The sequence below is a fragment of the Vicugna pacos genome, chromosome 21, assembly GCF_048564905.1.
Source record: "Vicugna pacos chromosome 21, VicPac4, whole genome shotgun sequence".
NCBI classification, from domain to species: Eukaryota; Metazoa; Chordata; class Mammalia; order Artiodactyla; family Camelidae; genus Vicugna; species Vicugna pacos.
In genome coordinates, this window is record NC_133007.1 from 32,600,605 (window position 1) to 32,622,700 (window position 22,096).

Consider the following 22,096-nt stretch of genomic DNA (forward strand, 5'->3'; position numbering starts at 1 on the left):
CCACCCGCTGGCCCCTGGCCCGGCCTCTCCGGGCTCCCTTACCAGCCTGCCCTGGGCGCCTGGTCCTCCCGGCGGCCCGCCGGCCTCGCTTGCCGTGCTCCCTCCTGCGGGCTGCCGGGCAGCCTCTGCAGCTTGCTGAAGAGACGCCGAAAATAACCCCGGCCACAAGTGCTTTCATTCCCACAACAGGTGTGTTACTAAGATAGACCACACGTGTCCCGGCCGAGGTTTGGGGGCACACACGAGCACCCCCACGGCTCCCCCAGCCCCGGGCCTGGGCAGGGGTGGGGCTGGGCCGCCGCCCTGAAAACAGCCCCTCCCACCACCCCCTGTCCCCGCCTGGGGCCCTGGGAGTCACCATCCTCTTCACCTACACAGACCACCCAGTCCTGCCAGCACCGCGGCTCCGAGGCTATGCCAGCCCCAGACGGAGGAAGAGGACAGAATTCACACACAGCCGCTTTGCCGCCCTCCCGCTCAGATGGAGCCCGGGGGCCGCGCGGCAGCCACACCTGGGCGGACTGGTGCACTCACGGGCCGAGCAGCGCCCCTCACAGCCATCAGCTGCGGCCGAGCGCGGCCCACCCGCTGAGCTCGCAGTGAGCGCTGGAAGCACCCGGCGGGGCCCTGGTGATTGCCCTGAGCTCCGAGTGCTACGACTTCCGTTCTAGGTGGGGGACACAGAGGCACGGGGGTGGTGCCCGTGCAAGAATGTCGTGTCTGGAAAGGAAAGAGTGGGGTCTGCCCTCAAGACAGGCTGTGGATGGACTTGCCACTGACGCTTGACCATCTCATGACTCGGGCCTGCGTGACCTGCCCTGTTTTGCACTGGGGAAGAGGAAGCTCAGAGAGGCCGTCCAGCTGCCCAAGGCTGCACAGCTGTGAGCGGCAGGACTGGGGGTGAAGGCGGGTCTGTGACTGGGGGACCCTGGCTGCGCCGCTCTCCTGGGTCTGTCCCGGACACCTGCTCCCTCAGGGAGGCGGGTAGCACCAGACCGTGGTGGGCAGCGGGTGCTGGGGGAGGGCCTCCCGGGAGGCCTGTGGTTTTTGTTATCTTACTTACAAAGACAGACCATAGACCATTTTAAGCAGCCATGAAAACGGCCGTGGGGCAGAGACACCGCAGGTCCGTCCTCTTGATCTGTAAGCAAAATAAGAAAAACACTGTGAGGAGGGAGGCTGGGCGGGGACTCTGCCCTGAGGGGCGTCTGCAGTCGGCCCTTCCCCTGCCTCTGGACAGCGGTTTTGGGGATCGGCACTGTCAGCACCTCGTGCCAGTCCATCCCCTTCTCTGGGGCCTCGGCTTCCTACTCTGTGAAATGGGCTGAATCAGGGGATCTCTTACATTTCTGGTGGGAACTTCTCAGGGGGTCTACAAGAATTTTGGTGTCTCATGGGCATGGGTGGGACACCCTGACTCTCAAAAGCTCTCTTTCTGGAAGGTGCCTGGTAACCTCATTCGACACCATCCTCAGGGACCCGGAGCCCAGGGCGACGGGCTGAAAGTCTCCACTGACAGACGAGAAGCCCAGGACAGTGCTGCTGTGAAGGGAGGGACACCAAAACAGAAAGGGAGAGGTGATCTGTCTGAGATGGAGCAAGGGGGCAGAAACCGTAGGGAGACACTGGACCTCCCGTCCACAGTGGGTGGTCAAGGGCAGGGTGGGGCGCTCGCCCTTGGAAGGTCCTCCCAGTTGCAAAGCAGCTCCTTACACCCCTTTGCAGAGTTCTCTGAGGCCCCCACCCCTCCCTGGCCACAGCACAGCTTCAACTCCAAAATGAATTTGTGCCCAAGGCTGTCCCCAGGCCAGAAAAACCACAGCCCTCAGGCCGCGGTTCAAGGTCAGTCTCTGGCAGCAGGGCTAGCAGGCAGGCCGGGAAGCGGGACTCCGCAGGCGAGCACAGAGGCCCCGCCTGCTTGCATTGCCGCCAGCTAGGTGCTCGGATGGACGTGGTTAACCACCCTGCTTTCAGGGAATTCCGTAGGTTAGGGAGCAAATCCGAGGCCACCGTGGAGGCGGCCTTACCCACAGACAAAAGCCCCAGCAGTCAGGGGCAACTGAGGCATCCGCTTAGAAAAGACCCGCTTCTAACCTCCATGCTCTGAATGGAGGCTGGGCCGACCCCACAAGTGTGAGCCTGTGGTGGGGGGAGTTGCGTGTGGGGACGGGAAGAGGGGAACCGAGCAACACACAGGCCTGCTGCCCACATCTGCTCACTGTCCTCATGAAAGCATGCCGGGCGGCGTTAGCCGCCCGTGACCTGGAACATCTGGTTCCCAGACCAGTGCTTTCGGGATCACGGGCTCCTGGAACACGGAGGTGCCTGTCAGGGTTGGGGACCCGGCTCAGAGCCCTCGGCCAGCCGCTCAGATGGCTTGCTGGACTCTCCTGCTTGGAACCGGACCGCAGTGCAGGGGTCGTCATCCTGAGGGGGGGCACCCGTGGCCTTGCTTCTTGGGAGCTGCTACTGCCCCATCACGGAACACCCCTCTTCTCGCCTGGGCTGAGCAGACGCTGGTGAAGGTAAACCAGGCCCAGCCTCCCCTCTACTTGCGAGGGGAGACTTAGCCCGTGGATCAGCCTGAGATGAGGACTGACTTCTCAGAAAGGGGAGTAGTGACCGGCTGGCTGCAGGTGCCAGGCGGAAGCGGTGTGAGACAGAGCCCAGCCCCTTGGCCCCTTCCCTGCAGCCAGTGCAGGCTGACCCGGGACGCGTGGAGGACAGGGCCGGGCCCAGTCCGGTCTCAGTCACACATGGGGGCGCTGGCTCAGCCCCTCCCCAGGGGGAGAGGAGCTGGAAACTTCTGCTCCAGGCAACACTCAGGGAAGGGTGTTGGGCTATTAGGCTCTGACTGTGTGCAGGGACCCCCTGCCTTCCGGTGGCCACACCTGGGAGCAAGTGGTGTCACCCCATTTACCAGACCATGGAGTGGTCAGAGCCTGGCTCAGAGCCAACAGCGTACGCCCAGGGGCCCAGCCTGGCCTTGAACAATGGGCCGCCTGACCCCTTTCTCCAGACAGAGCTGCCACCTGGCCTCTCACAGCAGGACCAGTGCCCTGCACACTCAGGAGTTAAGGGGGCCAGGCCAGGCCCTGCAGTCCACCTTGGGCTCTGGGCAGAGCTGGTGGACCCCGGGTGGGCAGGGTGGAGCCCAAGGGACCTGGGGGGGGCCAGGAGCCACCAGGCCGAGAATTTGGGGCTCCTCCCCCAGAGAGGGGCTTCATTTGAGTTTCAAAGCCTGGGGAAGGGTCCCCAGCGTGGGGCTTTCTGGCCTCTGAACCAGGGGGTGTGGGAGGCATGTGAGATGCCTGCTAAGCCCCTGGGCTTGGGGGCAGGGAACACCATCCCCCACACCAGCCCAAGCTGGGGGTCTCCTTCCCAACTGCTCAGGACCCAAAGTCACTGAGACACCAACTTCTCTGACTCAAAGGAACAGAGCTCCAGAGGTGGCTGTGGACTCCGGAAGCCCGCCCAGACGCACTGTGTGCACCGCGATGCTCCACCCAGGGCCCAGGCTCAGTGAGACACCACCTGAGGCTCTGGCTGCTCACCAGGTCACCAGCAGCCGCGGCTCCGCTGATCCCGTTCCTAGCCAACCCTCACACCACTGAGGCCTGGCCGTGGAGCTCCTCCAAGGCCAGAGCTGCCTCTGACTGGCCCTCCAGGGAACTCAGGCCCAACAGAATTCACCTGTCTGCTGCATGGCTGTGGGGAAGTCCTGTCCCTCTCTGAGCTCCAGTCTGACTGTTAACCTTGACGGAATGCTTACCGTGTGCCCACCGCACTAACTCATCGTCCTCACAGAAGCTCCGTGAGGCAGGGGCCACGACCAGCCCGACTTTACAGACGAGGAACTCCAGGCCCAGAGAAGTTAAGAAATTTGCCCAGAACCACACAGCTACCAAGCAGCCAAGCTGGGGATTGAAGCTCAAAGCGTGGGCCCTGACCCATGATGAGAGCCTCCTTCTCAGAGGCCAGCGGGGGCACTTACGGGTTCAGGGTGGAGGGGCCGCGGTGCTGGCTGGCTCCGTTCACCATCACAACGAGGTTCGGACCTCGAACCGCCCCAGGGACCCCAGAAGTGCCCCTCCCCCTGCCCCTCTCGCCCAGCCCTGGGGCTACTCACTTGTGTGGGGTGTGAGGGAGGGGTGTCGCGTGGCCCCCTGGGATGTGGCGGGCGACGGGGGCGGCATGCTGGGGGGCGTGGCCCGGGCCTGCGGCTTCACCTCGGCTGGGGAGTCAGGCATCCCTGCGGCCTTCTCCTTCCTGTCCGCTGTGGGTGCAACCCCGGTGCGGGGAGGGGAGAGAGAAAGCGCAGTAAGGCAGGCCCAGGGGCATGCAGCCCGCTGCCAGCCCCACCTGGCTCCCGGCTCCGGGGGCCCAGGTGGCTCCTGGGTCTGCCCACAGAGGGCGAGCTTGGGTCAGCCATTTCAGGAGGGCTGGAGGGTGCAGCTTCAAGAACTCTGGGGGTCGGAACAGGCCTGGGGGCCTCACTGTGGAGGTGGCACTGGGGCAGCTTGGGCCCCCCCCTCCTGCAGACCAGGGAGTTGGGCGGCAGTGGCTCCCACGCTGCCGCGGCCTCCCCTGGAGGGTGTGCGCAGACAGATGCAGCCTCCCGGCCCCTAGTTCTGATTCAGCAGGTCTGGGGTCGGCCCGACACCCTGCATTTCTGTTTCATCAGGGGTACCTACTCGGAGAAACCGTAGGCCCTGTGAGCCCCCAGATGCTAAAAGGCTCATCTGGGGGTCTTCCCAGGAGAGACTGGGAAGCAGACCCTTTGGGGGCGGCAGGAGTCTGTATTTTCAGCATCTCCTGGCCCAGGTGACTCCTGGGTCCAACAGACCAAACACACAGTCGATTTCTGTGTTGCCTAGGACGGCCTGACTGCCCAAAGTGTGGTCCGCAGACCAGCGGGTCCGGCCTCAGGTACTGCGTCAAGATTCCCACCTGGTCTGAGGCTCTGCTAAGGGTTGGGCGTGTGGAGAGACCCTCTGTGGGAATGACAAGAGGAGACCACGGCTTGGCAGGGCCCTGAGTCCCTGGGCCCCCAAAACAGACCCCAGAGAGAAGGCCTCAGGGTGAATCCGATGGGCCACACGCGCCCTGAGGCTGCGGCTGCCCCGGATTCTTTGCAGGTGGACGGGGTGAGCCCCGCTGTCCTAACTCAGGGTCAGCCAGCGCCCGGGGCCGCCACCAAGACCTGGCAGCAGTGGCTGGGCTCTTGGTGGGCGTTCCCGCCTGTGACAAGCAGCCACGCTGCCGCAGCCACTGCCCTGAACATGTCCTGCGAACCCCGATGGGGTCTCCCCAGGGGCAGGGGTGACGGGGCTGGGGCTCGGCACCTGTCAGCCGTCACTAGGATTGGAGTTCCTGTCACTCTGTTTCGCCCCATCCTTCCCCCCAGGGGTCCCCTGTGATCTGTGCAGACGTGGAGACGTGCGTCGGGGGAAGCCAGCCTCTGTGGATGTAACAACTCAAACACACGGCGTTCCCGTTATCCATGCCCCAGACCCTGCAAACCTCTCCTCATCACCCCACCTCCTCCTTTACAGAGAGGAGACATCCGTCACCCAGCAGCTCTGGGCGGTGGCCCTGACAGCGCCCCCGCACGCCAGGGCCCCGAGGGTGCGAGTGGAGAATCCCACTCCCCACTGCACCCCACGGAGGGGGAAGCAGCCGGTGATCAGGAGCCACCCGGCCGAGCAGCACCTGCTGTCCACTCAGCTGCAGCCGCTGGCCTCCCTCCGGCTGGGCGCCCTGCCCCCCCGCCCGCCTGTCAGGAGGCTGACGGCCGGGCACATATGCGCCGCAGCTGTGGGGCCCGTCAACACCATGCCCGGCGGCAGGGCCAGCGGCCAGTCCCCAGTGACAACCAAAGAAGGCAAACGTGGCCAGTACCGTGGGTCCCGGGCCACCCTCTGGGGCACAGCCCCGGCCAGGTCAGTCCTTCATCTGACCAGGCCGCCCTGGGGCAGGCCTGGGAGGCGCTCAGCATGCCAGGCTGGGACGCTGGGGACACGGGGCCTGTTCTGACTTCCCAAGAGCATCAGGGAAGGGACTAACCAGAAAAACAGATGGAGAGAAACCCGGCTGAGGGCAAGGAGGGAGCCCGCGAGGGCCGCCGCGCTGGCGCCCCTCACGGTGCTCCTTTAATGAGGACGGCACCACCCAGGGAGGGGTGGGGAGCAGGCCCTGCGCAGAGTCTCCGCCCCCGCCACGCCCCGTGGAGGACGGAGGAGACGCACGCGCAGGCACGCTAGGCGGACGGCAGACGGGCATCGCTCGTGTCACTCCTGTGCAACCTCGGGGGAGGGCGCTGCTGCCAGCCCCATTCCACAGGCACAGAGAGGTGCAGTAATCACCCAAGGGCGCACAGCAAGCTTGGGTGCATCCCCACAGGGCCTAGAGGGCCTGCAGGGCTTCAAGGCCTGGTTGTCATTCACTTGAACTCTCCCTGCAGAAGAGGCAACAGTTCTGGGATTCAAACCCAGGTGAATGGAGGCTGAGGGTGCGGGAAGCACCCTGCTGCTCTACCAGGCCCCACCCCTCGCCCTGGGTCCCGGGTCCCAGTGTTGCGCACAGTAGGACTGCAGATACACGAGACCTCACGAGTCTTTCTGGAATCTTGTTTTCAGTCTGGCTCTGTTGCCTCCTGACTGTGTGACCTAGAGCAAGTCACCTCACCTCTCTGAGCTTTTACGCCTGTGTAATAGGCGTCAGCAAGCACTCTGAGATTCGGGAAAGGTTTATGGAGCAATTCATGTCAGGACCCCACTCCTGAGGCCACCCTTGGCACAGACCCCACCCCAGAAAGCAGACAGTGACGGAAGCCCTTGGGAAAGAGCACAGCTGGTGTGGAGATGGTGAGGAACAGCACTGTGGTCAAGGAACAGAGAGTTCAAAGGCTGGAGGGAAATTGTGCAGGGCTTCTAGTTGTGCAGGGGAATCAAGGAGGTGGGCGGGCCAGGCTGGGAGGGCAGGCTCACTGTGCGGGCAGTAGGGAGCCACTGAAGGCTCTGCCCAGCAGCCAAGGACATCATCCCACCTGCCTGACACCCTCCAGCAGCTTCCACTGCACCGGGGGCTTCATCAGCTCCTACCTGGCCCAGGCCCCTCCCCCTATACCCAGAGTGCCAGGCTCCGAGCCCGGGCACCCCGGACCCCTCCTCCTTCCCTCTCAGGGGTTCAGCTCCAACCTCACATCCTTGGGAAAGGGGCCCTGACATGGGGGTCTCTTGCCCCACTACTTAGCTCCCCTGGAACATGACCCGCCTGGGATGACCTCACTCCTCGGCCTACCTGACACGGGGTCTCTGGCTGCGCCGGCACCTCTGTGTGTCGGACACAAGAGCAGGACACGAAAATGAGGACCCACCGGCAGCCCTCCCGGAGGAGGGAGCTGAGAGTACTTCTCGAGGTCTCCCTGCTCAGGGGCTGGAGGTGCAAGACGGGGGCTCTGGCTGTTCCGGCTCTAGGATGGGGGCTGCTGGAGGCTGTGGATGCACCACAGCTGCCCTCCTCGGGGCCGGCCAAGCGAGGGCACAGGCTCAGAGAGAGCTGGAGTCCCTCCCTCCTGGATGCGCGGCTGCCTCTGAGCCAGATCCCTCCTCTCTAAAGCAGGTACACCTGTCGCCCGCCTCCCGGGGGACAGCCTGGGTCCAAGGAGAAGGTTCTTAGTGGAAGCCCAGCCCCTGCGCCCGCATGCCGTCCACGGTGGCAGCTGTTAATTATCATTATCGATTCCTGCCCCCCAGCCCCTGCCCCCTACGCCTCAACCCCCTACCCACCCCCGCTCCTCCAGGCTGTGCGCGTCGCCCTGCCGGCCTGCAAGGCCCGAGGGCAGACAGCTGAGAAGCTGCCAGACGGGCAGCCTTGCTCTAACTGGCCGTGGGCGTCCTCCCCAACCCCTCCCAAGGCCCTGCACCAGCCAAGGGCCGCTCCCACCGCGAGGCTCGGACCCCTGACAGCTCCTGCATGACCCCAGTGCCTGGCTGGCAGCCAGCATAGGGCTGTCCAGGCAGGACCCTGTGCCCATCAGCCAGTGTGGGCAGGAGCTGGCTGGGGGTGGGGGCCTGGGGAGGGGCTGAGTGCTGGGAGCCAAGGCTGCTGAGGGTGTCAGCGTGGGTCAGCTCAGCTGGCCCGGCGTCCTGGTAAGGTCTAGACTCCACCCAGCCCCGCAAAGGAAGCTCTTCCCCTCCCCCCATTCTCGCCCCCCACCAGCTCAGCATCCACTCCCAGGTGTCCTCCGTCCCGGGGTGCCGGGCCCTGCTCGTCCACACAGCACCGTGCTGGACCCTGTGCCCTCCCCGGAAAGTGCTTTTAGGCCCCCTGTGGTGTCAGGCTACCTGGGAGAGGCCCTGACCCCGTCCACTGGGCCCTGAGCTCGACCAGTCCCGTCGCACCCGCCCGGGGACTGTTTCCCCCACTCCTGATTCTCGGGTCACTTGGGGCCCTCAGCCCCACAAGGCCTTCCACCCGAAGTCGAGGTCCCCCTGCATAAGCCCCCCCTTTAGGATTCGGCAGGACTATTGCGGGGCCCAGGCAGCTGGATGGGCATCTTAAGTTTTCAGTTAACTTTTTCTCGTGAGATTAACATAAGACAATACCAACTGTCCCCATGAGGGCGTAGCACGTGCCCCACACGGAGCAGCCCGCCCACCGCTCAGGACCCCGAGGACCGACTTTCACTAGGAGCTCCGTGTTCTTGCTTGAGGACTCCCTGCACCTGAGCAACAGCTCTAGGATGCAGGTCCTGCTCTTGCGCCCCTTTCGTAGACGACGATGCTGAGGCTCAGGGAGGGCGAGAGGCTTGCTCAGGGCCCAAGAGCCTGACGGGCAGCAGGGCCTGAGCCTGGGGCCTCTCCGTTGCTGCCTCAAGCCCCTGGGCCCTGAAAGCACCTGGGCGATTAGAAAGTTCTGAAGCCAACAGGGGACACTATGTGGACCGACCAGAACACGGAGGGGTGACTGCCTGGGATGTATGGTTGGGGCGGGGCCGCTGCTCTGAGTCAGTGGGTGACGCAGGCGAGCGAGAGGACTGTCTTCACAACTCCACCAGCTGATTCCAGATCTGGGAGCTCCCGGCAGGAAGAAACGGGGCCCCTCACAGCACCCCTGCGCCTCTCCCAGCCTCGCTGGCAGCAAGGGACCCTGACTGCCGTGGGCACCCTGGTCCTCCCCAGACAGCAAGTGCGGGGCCTGCCCTGGAGAAGTGAGGCTCCGACCTGGCACGAGTGGACGCGACGCGGAAGCTGGTGAGGCTCTCCTGGGCCTGCCGCCGACTGGAGTCCCCTCAGCTCTCCTGGAGCCCCGCACACTGCCACGGCCAGAACAGCAGTGCCCCTGCTGGTGGCAGGCAGGGGACAGCTCCGGGGTGCCGGGCCCCTCACCGTGGTCCTGGCTCAGAGGCAGGCAGATGGGAGGCCAGGGGCCCAGTGGGCAACTCAAGACCCTCCCACAACCCTCGGAGGCAGATCCAGGCCGGACTTCCTTCCCAGCCGCTGTCGCAGCCCCGCCCACTGCCCCACACTCCCAGCCCTCCAGAACATTCCCAGACCCTGGCGCTCCCCAGGGCCCATGGGAGACCCTGCGTCTTTCCCAGACAGCGTATCCAGTTCCCAGCTAACTGTCACTAATCCATCGACAGAGGAAGCAGCTCTCCAGGGCCGGGTGGAGCCAGTGGGAAAGAACACGGAATGTGCTGGAACAAGCCACCCCATCCATCACTGTCCCTGTCCGCCTGTGTTCCCAGCCCGCCCTGGCTGGCTGAGAACTGGCCACAGCCCAGTGCTCCCAGCCCTGGGCTCTAGAACCCTCTGGTGGGAAGGGCCATTAGCACCAGCAAGCTCATGGCCCCATCCATCCCAGCTGCCGAGGAACCAGCAGTCCCCGGCTGTGCGCTTCTGTGGTCTAATTTCTGCATCACCTCATTCGACCCGCACAAAGCGGCAGGAGTGGGAAGTGGGAAGGTGGGCCGGCACCGACAGGTAACCAAGCTCCAATGAGAGTCCTGACTGTGAGCCAGGCCTGGCCCTGAGCATGTCATCCGGGTCTTGGGTACAAGCCTGGGAGGCAGGAAATCCAGGCACAGGGCCCCTGGCGCCATTCTCGCTAAGTGGTCTCGGGATGCGCCCCCATGGAGCCCAGCCAGGCGCTGCTCCCAGGGCCTGGCTGTCCCGGGGCGGACACTGCGCCCCAGACCCTGTTCCTGTGCTGACCCGCAGGCAGGCAGGGGTTCCTGAGGCCCACGGGAGGCTCGGTGGGGGGCCCTCACCCCGAGGAAAAGCCCCGTGCCTCAGTCCCTCCCTGGGGACAGGTGGGCCCTGGGCACACCGCCCCAGCCTCAGCCTCCAAGCCTGTCACCGGGGTAAGGAGAGGGCGCCGTGGGCCCTGTCTCTGAGTCCCAGCTCCTGCACTGGGCCTCCCTGCCAAGGTGGACCATATGCTGGATTTTCTCAGAGCCAGAGGGCAAACCAGCCCCCAAGACGTATTTCCTAAGGCCGGTACCACGTTACCAGGTGTCTCCTGTGCCCTCGGCCCACATCCTGAGCACGCCCACAGGGTCCCCTGCAACCCGCCCGCCTCTCTCTACCCTCACCTCCCACACTCTCCACCACATCTTCGCCCAAATGCAACTCTTTCTTAGGAAACTGAGTGCCCAGAACAGTGCCAGGCACATAGCAGGAGCTCTGCAGACATGTGTGGGACCATGGCCAAGAGGATGGGAGATCACGGTTCATTGGCAGCAGGGCGGTGACAGCTCCCCCACCCCACAAGCTCCCTTTCAGCGGAGGCGAGTCCTGACCCCATGCCGGTCAGCCCAGTGCAGTCGGCCAGGGACTGGAGGGGAACCTCCCTGGGCCAGGCGTCCTTGGGGAGGCCTGGGGCAGGGCAGCGGCTGGCTGGTGTGCCCCGAGCGAGGGTGCACAGTTGCCTGTCCCCCGGCGCCCCCACCCCACTCAGGCTAGACTCTTCTGGAGGAAGACGTCTGCCCACACAGGGGCTGATCTGCCTGAGGGAAGCAGCCCCTCCGTCCAGGCCCAGGCTGGTCACCCAGGGTCCTGAGCAGGTCCCGAGTCCACCTTTGTCCCACACCAGCGCTCCAGGAAGATGCTGCTATCACCCCACTTTACAGATGGGGACACCGAGGCCCAGTCACGGTGAGGGAGGTGCCCCTAGGATCCAGAGTCCACTGTGGTGCCCCACTTCCTTTCCTTGCAGGTCCAAACTCCAGGTGTGGCATTCGGGGCTCTGTGCAGTCTCACCCACGTCACCCATGCTGCCAGCACGGTCTCATCCCCATGTCCTCCAAGGCCCCGATGGCCCCGAGCACTGCCACCTTCCTGGACTTCTCCTCTGCGTGGCAAAGCCGTAGTCCAGCTGGGCATCACTGTCCACTGAGAAGATGAGGAAGTCCAGGGGTCGGAGGCCAGGGGAGCCATCCAAGACCCCGGCTCTGCCGGCTGTGGGCTGCAGAGTCCTGACTCCCACGCCACTGTGTCCCGGCCAGGATTTCCTGCTTTCCTTCCTCCCACCTCTTCCCCTCCCTTCCTCTGTGCTCAGACCTCCTATTACAACAGCTCTATGAACCCCAAAGCCCCCTTCTAATTACAAATAGCCCCAAGCCCCCCATAAGCCCGACACCAAACTCATGGAGGAGACAGACAGCCGGTGTGCTTGGGGGGAACCAGGCTGGGCGGTACACGGTGATGTCGCACTGCTTCAGGGCAGCCCTCGTGCGCAAGACTGGCCAGAAGACGAACGGTGTGTCTGACGTGGACGCTGTGGAGGCCCTCAGCGTGTTGGAGTATGCCAACGCAGCGCGGCTGAGCACAGGGCACCGCCCCCCGAGCAGTGACATCTCACGGAGGTGGGAGGAAGGCCCCTTGTCCACGGAGCAGCCCTCCTGAGCGCAGGGCGTCCGCTGAGCGGTGGATGCTGTTCTGCTCACATGGTCAGGCAGGCTTCTGGCTCTGTCACCGTCAGGCGGGAACTTGGAAGCCGTAAGATGCAGGCAAGTCCTTCCATCGGAGGCCTTGGTGCCTGCAGGCCAGCCCAGCCCCATCACTGGCCCCAAGCAGCCTGTGGTGACAGATTCACCTCCTCTGAGGCCACTGACCATTGCGTACTGCCACCGTGTGTGGCCTGGGCAAGGTGGGCCAGGCCCGCACCAGTTCACAGAGGGGCGGGGAGCAGGGCAGACAGCTCTCACGCAGGGGCACCTAGCCTCCACAGCCCTGCTTAGTGCCCCCCCCTCCCTTTGAGTCTTCCCTCCTAGATCCTGCGGTCCAGTTAGAGCTCCCGGACTCCAGGGGATCTCGAGCAAGCTGGGCGATCTCCCCCACTGAGGGACAAGTTCCCGGGGCAGGAGAGGAGGGCATGAACTCTTCCAGAGCCTCCGGGTGGGTGTGTGTGGGACTGGGTGTGCACCCCAGGAAGCAGCTGCATCTCCGAAGGGCCAGTGACCCCCAATAAACAGGGCTTCCAGGTGGAGGGACCTGGGGGGCTGCCGCCTTTCCAGGACAGGGTGGACCCCTGCCTCGCGATGGGCGGGTTTGACCAAGAGGCTGACCACTCCCCACCCCCCGCAGGCCAGTGTCAGGGGACAGCTTGTCTTTGATCCCCAGTGCTCCGCAATTGTCGGGGCGGGGGGCTAATGAGTCCCAGGCGCTGGAACTTGGGCCGCTTTCCACATCTGGTTTCACTCAAGGCCTCCGCCGCCCGATGAATCAGTGATCACACAAAAACACCAGGACGAGTATTCTCCCTCCCTCGGCCTGGGCGGCCCTCCCGCCCCCGCGGCCGCTCCAGCCACAACCGACCGTTGAATCCCCCCACCCGGCCTTCCCTGGTCCTAGGGTGGCCTTTCCCGCTGCACAGGGAGCCCGGGCGGCCTGCGGGCAACAAGGGCAGGTCTCCATAGCAACACTGCGGGGCCGGGAGCCTGGAGACCTGGGTTCCCAGCCTGCCCTGGGACGGTTACCCGTGAACCAGGGAAGTCATCCTAGCACGACTGAGCCTCGGTTTACCCATCAGTGAAATGGGCCTGTGACGCCCGCTTCCCAGGTGGGGTGGTCTTAGACGAGGACCATGAGCGGAAAGGCCGCAATGGCTCCTGTGTTGGGAAGGTTCTGGCTGGCCTTCCTCCACCCCCCAGTCCTGGTCTCTCGGCTGGAATGTCAATGGCTTTCCTACCCGGGGCCTCAGTTTTCTCACCTGTAAGATGGGATGAGAACAGAGCTGCCGAACAGAGTCAGGGGGAGAGATGCACGGATGAGACATGTGCTCTTCCAGCGGCTCCTTCTAAAGCCCCTCGTGTCTGTGCACAGGGGAGGCCCCACTGAGGGCAGGGGGCACAGCTCTGGTTTTAAACGGGCTCCCTTCTGCTGAGAGCTGCTATGTGTGGGCGCTGAGACCCCCTCATCCTGACAAAGCCATGAGGTTACAGATGGGGACACTGAGGCACACAGGCGCATGCCGGTCACACGGCCACCACTCGGCAGATCCCACGCGTGTGCAGGCCTCTGGCCGACGTCCCTGCTGGTCCCAGGCAGGCTTCCACACTGTGGATGCTTAGAGCCCACCTGGGGTGGGCAGGTCCCCTCTGTCCAGGGGGCAGTCCACAACAGAACGTCCCACTGCCCGGGGAAGACCCCTCGCAGCCACAGGGAGGGCGCGGCAGTGGCCGGGCTGCCCGCCATCAGCAGCAGCAACAGCTCATGAATCCGTTTCCTTGACGGGGAGACCCTCCTGCTACCGAGATGCTGTGAAACTGGGCCAGACACCCTCTGACCAGAGCGCTCCTCCCGCCCAGGGGCCCCTCCAGGAGGGGTCCGTCCTCCCCTTCTGATCTGGATCCGTGGCCCCCAGGCGGACACTCGTGTCTGGCCGTGGGCCCTGCTCCCCAGGCGCCTACGAGGCTGCCTGCTCACCACTCGTGCTGCACCAGCTGACTGTGCTGTCTTTGGCGCACTCGTCGGCTCCCGCGATCACGTTGTGTTGGTCCTGTGTTCACTGCCCGTCTCCCTGATGCCACGGCCTCGTCTCTCTGTGCACTGCCCACTCTAGGCCAGTGCCCGACACCTGGCGTCAGCATGGTGCTCCACGACCCAGCAGTGCCAACTGACCCAGGAGAAACCGTGGGGCCCACCTGCACTTGTGCCACCTGGATCCCGCTCATTTGTGGCGGACGGGGGGCCTCGGTGTCTTGGCAGGAGGGAGCCTGGGTGGGGACCTGGTGGGGACCCACCCCCTGCCTGGGGCCCAGCAGCCAGCTCCCCTGGGTGGACATGAGGAGCACATGTGCTCCTGGGTGTGCCTGAGGACCAAGAGCTGTTTTGAGCCTGTCCCACAGCAATACAGCTCGGTTATGGCAGCTTCAGTCTGCTTTCCAGGGTGGGTGGCAGAGCAGGTGCTCAGCACGCAGGAGGTCGTGGGTTCAGTCCCAAGTACTGCCATGTAAAAAAAATTAAAAAGACTGCCTTCCACCTGGGAGGCGGACGCATCACAAAACACCCTCAACTCTGCTGCCTCCCAGACTCACAGCCCTGCAAGGTGACCGGAGCTCTTCCCACCCAGAGACGGAGTCAGTTTCCCAGCTCCTGGATGCAGGCTGGCCTTGAGACTTGCTCTGGCCAAGAGGATGCCGTGGAAGTCGCGTCAGCCTACTCTGCGCCTGGACACAAGAGGCGGTCAGCTCCACTTGCTCTCCTGCTGGGCCAGCGGCTGGAGGGTGAGACTCATGGGGCAGTTACCCCAGGCGTCCCAGCCGAGGCTCCAGTGGGGGGCCGGCTACACTCAGCAGAGCGGCCGACCATGGACCCAAAAGCAACTCCAGCTAGGACCAGAACCGCCCAGAGGACCCACCTGAAGACCTGTGAGCCAAACAAAGGTGGCTGTTTAAAGTCACGAAGGTTTGGGTCGCCTGTTACATGGCAGTCACGGACGGATACACTTTGGTACTTAGATGCACATTTCGGAGCTGGAAGGGCCCTCAGAGACCCACCGATCAGATCTTACAGGTGACTGGTTGCACTGAATCAGGGCTCCTGCCTCTCCGCCCCCGTTCCTCCTGGGGAGTGTCTGGGCTCGGATGGGAAGTGCGCCTGAGGGGCTGTGACTGAGGACGTCATCGGGCAGACCAGGACCTGGGAGGAAGTTCACCACCGCACTGCCTGTAAGGGGGACCAGCCCACCGAGGGCAAAGCAAATGCATTCTCCAGCCAGTGCGACCCGATAAGCCTGAAATCATGCCGTGGGCACACTCTTCTTGGAGACCGCTTTTCAGCCCGCCAGCCCAAGGCACCCACACCCACAGCGCAGAAGTGCCGACACGTGTGCCTCAGCAGCAAGGGGCACACGTCCTCGCCAGCCACCGTCAAGAGGGCGAGGGGCACACGAGCTGCGGCAGAGCCACTCGCTGGCACACTCCACAGCAAGGAAAAGGGACACACACCACCCCAGGCACCCGGATGTCACACACACAGGGCCGAGGGACGACGCCAGACCCCAAGGGGGACGTGCCACGTGACTCCACCTACATGAAGCTCAGAGCCTGGCAGGAAGGCCAGGGTCCCCCGGCAGGCAGCGACCGGGCTGGGCATGGGGCCTGGGGCAGGGCAGGTAACGCGGTCTGTTAGCCGCACGCTCCGTGAATGTTCACGCCATGCACCATTCTGTGTGCGCGTGGTACTTCGAATACCGGATTACTAGCAAGAATGGTGCCCCAAACGACTATCTAACGATAAGGAAACTCAAAACGGTGGAAACACATGTAAGTCTACCTTGCAAATAAACATACGTGCAGAGGAGTGAGAAGCAAACCTGACCTCGGTTCCTGGGTGGAAAGCAGGTCAGAGCCATTTCATCCTGCATGTTTTCAGGAAGAATCTAGGGTCTTGGTTGGGCCCAGGAGCCCAGAGCTCCAGCCCAAGGCAGATCCCCGAACAGGAGGAGGGGCAAGGCTTCCTTCTCAGGAGGGTCTAGGAGCCCCGTCCTCTGCTGTGTCCTCCCACTGAGCGGACTTACAAGGCGGGGAGGGTGGAGAGCTCACAGCGGCTGGAATGGAAACCTCCATGAAACCTCCTTGCTCTCTGACAGCCCCAAACGTGATCCAGATGTCCTGCCTGCTCACCCTGCGGCTGGCGCACAGAGGAAGCACATTCCTCTCCCAGCTGCTGGAGCTGCGCCGCCAAGAGCAGCTCCCTGAGGGCTGTGGGGGAGGCGCCCCGCCATCTGGGCCGCCCCGCCGTGGGGGGGGGTGCAGGCTGGGGGAGGGGCACCCTCCTCTCCTAGCACCAGTCCTGGCACCCTGAGAGCACTCTCCCAGCCCCCCGTGCACTCCTGCCACCAAGGGGAAGTGGCTCAGCTGCGGGCTGGCACACCCAGAGAATGTGAGTGGGCTGTGACGATAAATATGGTAGGGCCTGGGCAGGCATGAGGTGGTGTGGGTACTTAGACAGAAAGAGATGAGGGGGTGAGTGGGAGGTCCACGGATGGATGGGTGGATGGATGGGGGATGGACGGATGGATGGATGGTGGGTGGATGGATGGGGGATGGGTGGACGCATGGTGGGTGGATGGATGGTGAGTGGGTGGATGGGTGGGTGGATGAGCAGCTGGGTGGTGCTGTGACCTAAACTTGATGGAGCTCCCTCCTGGAGCCCACAAGTGGTGGGGGCGATGACACACAGGCCACTACACAAGGTCGCACAGTAGTGGGAAAAGCCCAGTTTTAGGGTCAGGCAGGCCCTCGTCCAGCCATGGTCTCATCATTTGGGTGGCCTTGACCAGACCTCCCTCTCTGAACCTTGGTTTCCTCAGGTACATGCGAGTGATGTGGTGAGGGTCAGGCCAGCGCCTGCTAAGCCAAGCTGCTTTGCTCACACACACCTGGCTAGGACATGACGGGGCTGGGAACCCCTCTCCTGGGCCTCCTGGAGCTGAGGGTCTGAACAGAAGGTGTGTCCCCCCGAGGGGCTGCGACAGCACTGGGAGGGGGCGTGTGCAGTGCCTGTGTGCAACTCCCACTGGGGGGGAAACGCTGCAGAACACCCCAGAATACTGAAAAGTACTTAAAAAGATGATCTGGTATGTACACAGTATCTCTAGAAGGAAACAGGAACTGTCCGGGGGGAGGGCAGCAAGACCCCCATCTCTCTGCACCCTCCCCAACCAGCCCAGCTTTTAAACCACCTCCTGATTTATTACTAAACTGCCTGCCACCTTACCAGCAGGTGACCCACCTACCCCAACTCTGAATTAATGTGACAGTAACTGCAACAGATACACAATTACAAAGTGTCTCTTAGCAAATAAACAGATACGTTATTCCAGATTGCTTATTTTAAAAAAGGAATTGATGAAATGCCGGGAACTCATCTGGCCGTGGGTGTTAGCAGTGCCTGCCCTCTGAGGGACGGCGCTCGTGGTTCAGCAAAGTGGGGAGGCCCGCACCAGCCACAGGCACACCTGTGCTGGTGGCCGAGGGTCGGGGTGCTTCTAAGAGCTTCATGAAGCTGCACCTGGATCCTGAAGGTGGCACGATTTGCACACCTGAGGCCAGACGGCTGTCCCCAGCGACGCAACGGCAGCTGGAGCTCCGGGAACCAGCAAACACCAAGTTCCGCCTGGGAAGGTGGGGCTGGGCGCGAGGCTGGCGGGGCTGGAAACCCAGGCCAAGCAGTTAGGGTTTTCCTCCACCGGCAACAAGGCGCCATCCAAGATCCAACTGATTCCCAAAGCATTTTCATTGTTTGAAAAAAAGCGCAAATCAACTGCGTGTCACCTTGAGCTCTGCAGAGGAATGCTGCCAGAACTTAACCCATGACGCTGCTCATACGAACGCCTCGTAGTAATTAGGGACCGGCGGTTTGCCCTGTGCGTCCCATCGGGGCGTCTCTCCAAAGTGCCCAGTGGTCTCTCGCCAACTCCCAGCCACGGCGCGGCCACCCTGTGGCCACCCTATGACCGTATAGCCTGTGAGGACCCGCTCACAAGACATGAGACCAAGGCACATGAGGGGTGTGGCCCCCAGGACTCTGCCCACGGGGCCTGAGGGACCCCCGGTGGTGATGTGGGCCAGCTGGAGCACCACCGGGAGAGGCAGGGACGGACGAGGTGGTCTGGGCTGGCTTTGCTCTGGGGGGTGGGCTTGCCTCCACATTTCACTCCCCGGTTCCGTAAGGATGAACCCCCAGCTGATCCAGCTGAGTTGCAGCCGGATGGGGCACTGCCCTGATGCCCAGTGAGGGAGACCCTGTGGATTAGGACGCAGAGGGGGAGGCCTGTGGTCTGTCTCACGCCCTCCCCCAGAGGCACAGCCAACCCCTTCTGCGCCCTCTCAGTTCTCGGACATGGAAGGCACTGACCAGGACCCTCCCTGACCCGCACACCCAGAGACGAAGCCAGGTCCAGAGACCCCACCACTGCGGGGGCAGCAGCCCTCAGCCCTGGTCCTCCCGCCCCTGCTTCACAGGGTGGTCCACCTGCTTCTGCCTTCATGGAGGAGGCTGGGCGCCGCCGGGAAAGCTCACGCTTCCTCTCACAGAGAACTTGGTACCGGCAGGAGGGCAGGCCCCCTGGGGGCTTCCCAGCTGTGTTACTCTTGTGGTCAAAGCTCACAGCAGGGGGGACGCCATCACTTGCCGGATGCTCAGAGAGGCCCAGGCCAGCACCTGAGGTCACACAGGACCGGTGCAGGCCGTGAGCTCCCAGGACACCACAGGTGCCGCTGGCCCCACAGCTCTGGCCTCCGCTTACCTCCGTGGATGTCCAGGGCTGTGGCTGATTTTATGATTTAACCCCAGCAGCGCCGGAGAGGCCTGGAGGCAGTGTGGCCTTGCACCACTTCCGGAAGGGTGGGGACCAGGCCCCAGCCTCTCCTGCATCCTGGGCTCAGGCCTCTGGGCGCTGTGTTCCCAGGGCCCGTCTCCCTGGTGGATTCCAGGGCGGTCCGTCTCCTTGCCCCAGGAACTGTCAAAATGTTCCACAAATTCCAGTGCATGTCACCCAAAAGGCACAGCCCAGACCCCCCACTGCAGGCGGGGCCCAGACCCCCAGGGCACCAGAGCCCCAGTTGCCAGGGCAGAGAGCTTCGTACATTAGCTGCGCACGCTGGGCCGAGTGTCACCGGCGCCACGGCGCACACTGGGCCGAGAACCCTGCTATTTTCCTGCTCAGAGTCAGCAAGGTGCCCCATGGTCGGTCTGGCAGGGCCCCCGGATAAGGCTGTCGTCGTCACACAGGAAACCCCCGCTGCACCCCTCCCAGCCCCGACTCGAAGTAACCTCTCGGATCCTTCCTGACACTCCGTGTAATTATAGCCCCGTGCCGTCTACTCTCCAGGAAGAGGCAGACACGGTGCCTGCTCGTCAGCCTGCCCCGTGACCCACAAGTCTCTGCCTCTCAGCAAGCCCGGGAGGCTGTGCTCGGTCCTCAGCCTCGGTCTGCTCACCTGCGCAATGGGGACAATCAGCTCCCCTGGCCCCAGACAGTGACCAGGAGACTCAGGAGTAAGAAGGACGTGGCAGCAGCCAGGCACAGAGCAAGCGCTAAAGCAGTGCCGATTGACAAAAGGGGACCCCCTGAGCACGTGCTTTCTCGAAGGCACTCCTCTGAGCTCTCCAAGAGGGGTGCCCTGCTGTTCTGTCCCAGACCCCAGATGGCCACACGGTGGGACCCTGAGAGGACAGGGCTGGTCAGGCCACCACGAGCAAGGTGGCCGTGCAATGCACGTGGAAAGGTGTCCACCCAAAGGGACACCAAGCTTGGCAGGACGGGGTCCCCTACCCCTTCCAGGCCCTGCCCACCCCACCCTGCTGGAGGGGGTCTTCCCCTAGTCTGGCCCACCCAGTCCGGAGGCCAGAACCCCAGTAGGCCCTGGGGTGACACTAAGGGGACAGGAAGATTCATCCGAGGAGGCGTCACCGTGAGCAGTGTCCCCACAACCTGAGAACAACACCTCCTTTCTCTGGATTGAAGGGAAACAGAGGCCTCTGGAAGCAAACCTTTTGTGCAGATGTTTCCTCTTGGCGTGAACCCCCCGGGCGGGGCCTGCCTGCTCCCACACGGAGGCGCAGGGCAGACCGAGTAATTGCAATTCTCCTTTCTAGGCAGGGGGAGGAAAATATTTTTAAAAATGTGTTTTACAAGCCTGCCTTTGCCATTGTTTACGTAAACAGGTAAATTGTTTCCTGCCTCAATTAAAAACATCTGCCACATAAATGAATCCCAATTAACTCATCCTGTTTTTAATTACTCTGTTAATTACACGCAGGCAGCAGAAAGGATGGCTGGGAGGAATGGGAGCCCTCCCCCCAACTTGGCAAGGATCCGGAATGTGTCTGGCTCCTGGTGGATGAGGGTGGCAGGGAGGTGGTGGCGCGGTGCCAGCCGGGATTCCCTGATCTGGGGCTGCTGAGTGGGCACGTCCTCCTGGGGGCCCCCGGATGGTGCGGGCCCGGGGCTCTCGGCTCACACGATGGGGGCTGGAGCCCCCTCCTGCACCCACCACCTTTAGCACACCATTGTCCCTGGAGAGGAAGGAGGGGGCCTTAAGGCACCCCCTGCTCATGTCCTGGCCATATTTTGCTGGGGGAGGGAGGCAGCCAGAGGGATGGAGGCCTGGGTCTTGTCCAGGAAGGCCGGCCTGGGGCTGGGGGAGGGGATCAGAGTCCCCAAAACGGCCCTGCTGGGAAACAGGCTCAGTCAGACGCGCACCCCTCACCCGCCCCTCGCAGGCTGCTCCTCCTCCACTGCCTTCGTCCTGATCTGTCCTTTCAGGGCCCTCTTCTGCCTGCTTCGCTGGAGCCCAGCCCAGAGCAGGCAGGAGGCACCCAGGACACGTCTTGGAGTGACCCAGGGACGCTTGTTGACGAGGTGTTACTACCGTCACTTACAGGGAGGCCTGGGAGGCCGGCTCCCCTCCAGGTCACATCACCCCGCCTGCAGGACTCTGATTTCAGGGCTGCGTTGGCAGCACCGTCTGCATCCCCGCTGCCAAGCTCAGGGGCCGACGTGGTCCCCAGGAGCTGGGTCTGGGTGGACCTCGAGTCTGCGCACCAATGGGCCCCCAGGGCCCCGGGCCGGGGCCCAGTCTGGGCAGCGGGGGTTCCACTCCTTCCACGCCCGAGTGTCCCTCTGAGGGTGTCTCAGGGAACTTGCTCCACCCTGGGGGGCACATCCCACCTCCCACTGGCACGTGTGACTGTCAGATGCTGTGTCTCCCCCAGTGCCCACGGCTTATAGAAGCTGAGGTGGTCATTGCTGGCTGCCCTCAGAGCCCACCCGCCCTGAGTGGTCAGCAGGCATCCACTCGCACACCAAGCCCGTTATACAGCCGGCGCCAGAGCTGCTCCATGAGGAGGGGGCTGCTGCCTCAGACGGGCTCACAGGGAAGGGGGTGCCCGACTGGCTGGTGAGGTCTGCCACGGGCACGGGAGTGGATTAGCCACATCTGCCACGGGCATCAAGGTGGGTAGAAGGGGCGGTACCCCACGTGCCGGAGCAATAGGGTCCAGTCCCCCCCTCACCCACAGCACTCCACAACAGTCTGCTCCCCCACCACCCGGGAGCGCTGCTCGGGGCCTCCCCGCACCAGGGCCTTCTCTGAGGGTTGGAGCGACAGTACACAAACGGACAGACCAGAGTCTAGGGTCAAACCCCTTTCAAGGCTGGGTCCCGGCTGGCAGCCGCCACCTGGAATCCTGTCCCAGCCTCAGAGAGGGGGAGGGAACAGCCAGTGCTAAGCCACCAACAACATACTCACTCACTCATCCTTCCAGCAGCCCCGTGAGGTTGCTCTCTTATCTCACGATGGCGATGAGACAAAATGTATTAACACCCCCATTTACAGACGGGACAACCGAGACAGAAGTAACCGCCCGGGCACATGGCTGGGAAGGGCAGGGCTGGAGCTCCCACCCCACAGTGCAGCTCCCCATGGGCCCCGCCTGAGCTCACACAGCTTCCTGGACCCAACCTGCTCCCTCAAAAGTTCTGTCGTCTCCCAGACAAGCTGCGGCTGGCGTGGGTGGGCACAGCCTCCGGTGTAAGTCAGGTATCTGTCCGCTTTCTGGCCACAGGCTGTGAGCGG

At 63.4% G+C, this 22,096-nt stretch overlaps 1 protein-coding gene across 7 annotated transcripts in view; it reads right to left on the reverse strand.

Annotated features, from left to right (window-relative positions):
* The window catches only part of CBFA2T3 (CBFA2/RUNX1 partner transcriptional co-repressor 3), a 72,467-nt gene that overhangs the window by 14,577 nt on the left and 35,794 nt on the right, over positions 1-22,096 (reverse strand). For 3 of the 7 annotated variants that reach the window (XM_072946807.1, XM_072946812.1, XM_072946810.1), the window contains exons 2-3: positions 4,130-4,276; positions 1,064-1,141 (exon numbers count right to left, since the gene is read on the reverse strand). The exons of 1 other annotated variant lie outside the window; for it this stretch is intronic. In XM_072946807.1, coding sequence (XP_072802908.1) covers positions 1,064-1,141; positions 4,130-4,276 — 225 coding nt within the window. Of the gene's footprint in view, positions 1-1,063; positions 1,142-4,129; positions 4,277-9,227; positions 9,350-16,029; positions 16,049-22,096 lie in introns of those variants that run through there. 3 more of the 7 variants (XM_072946808.1, XM_072946813.1, XM_072946809.1) reach the window with 3 other exon arrangements.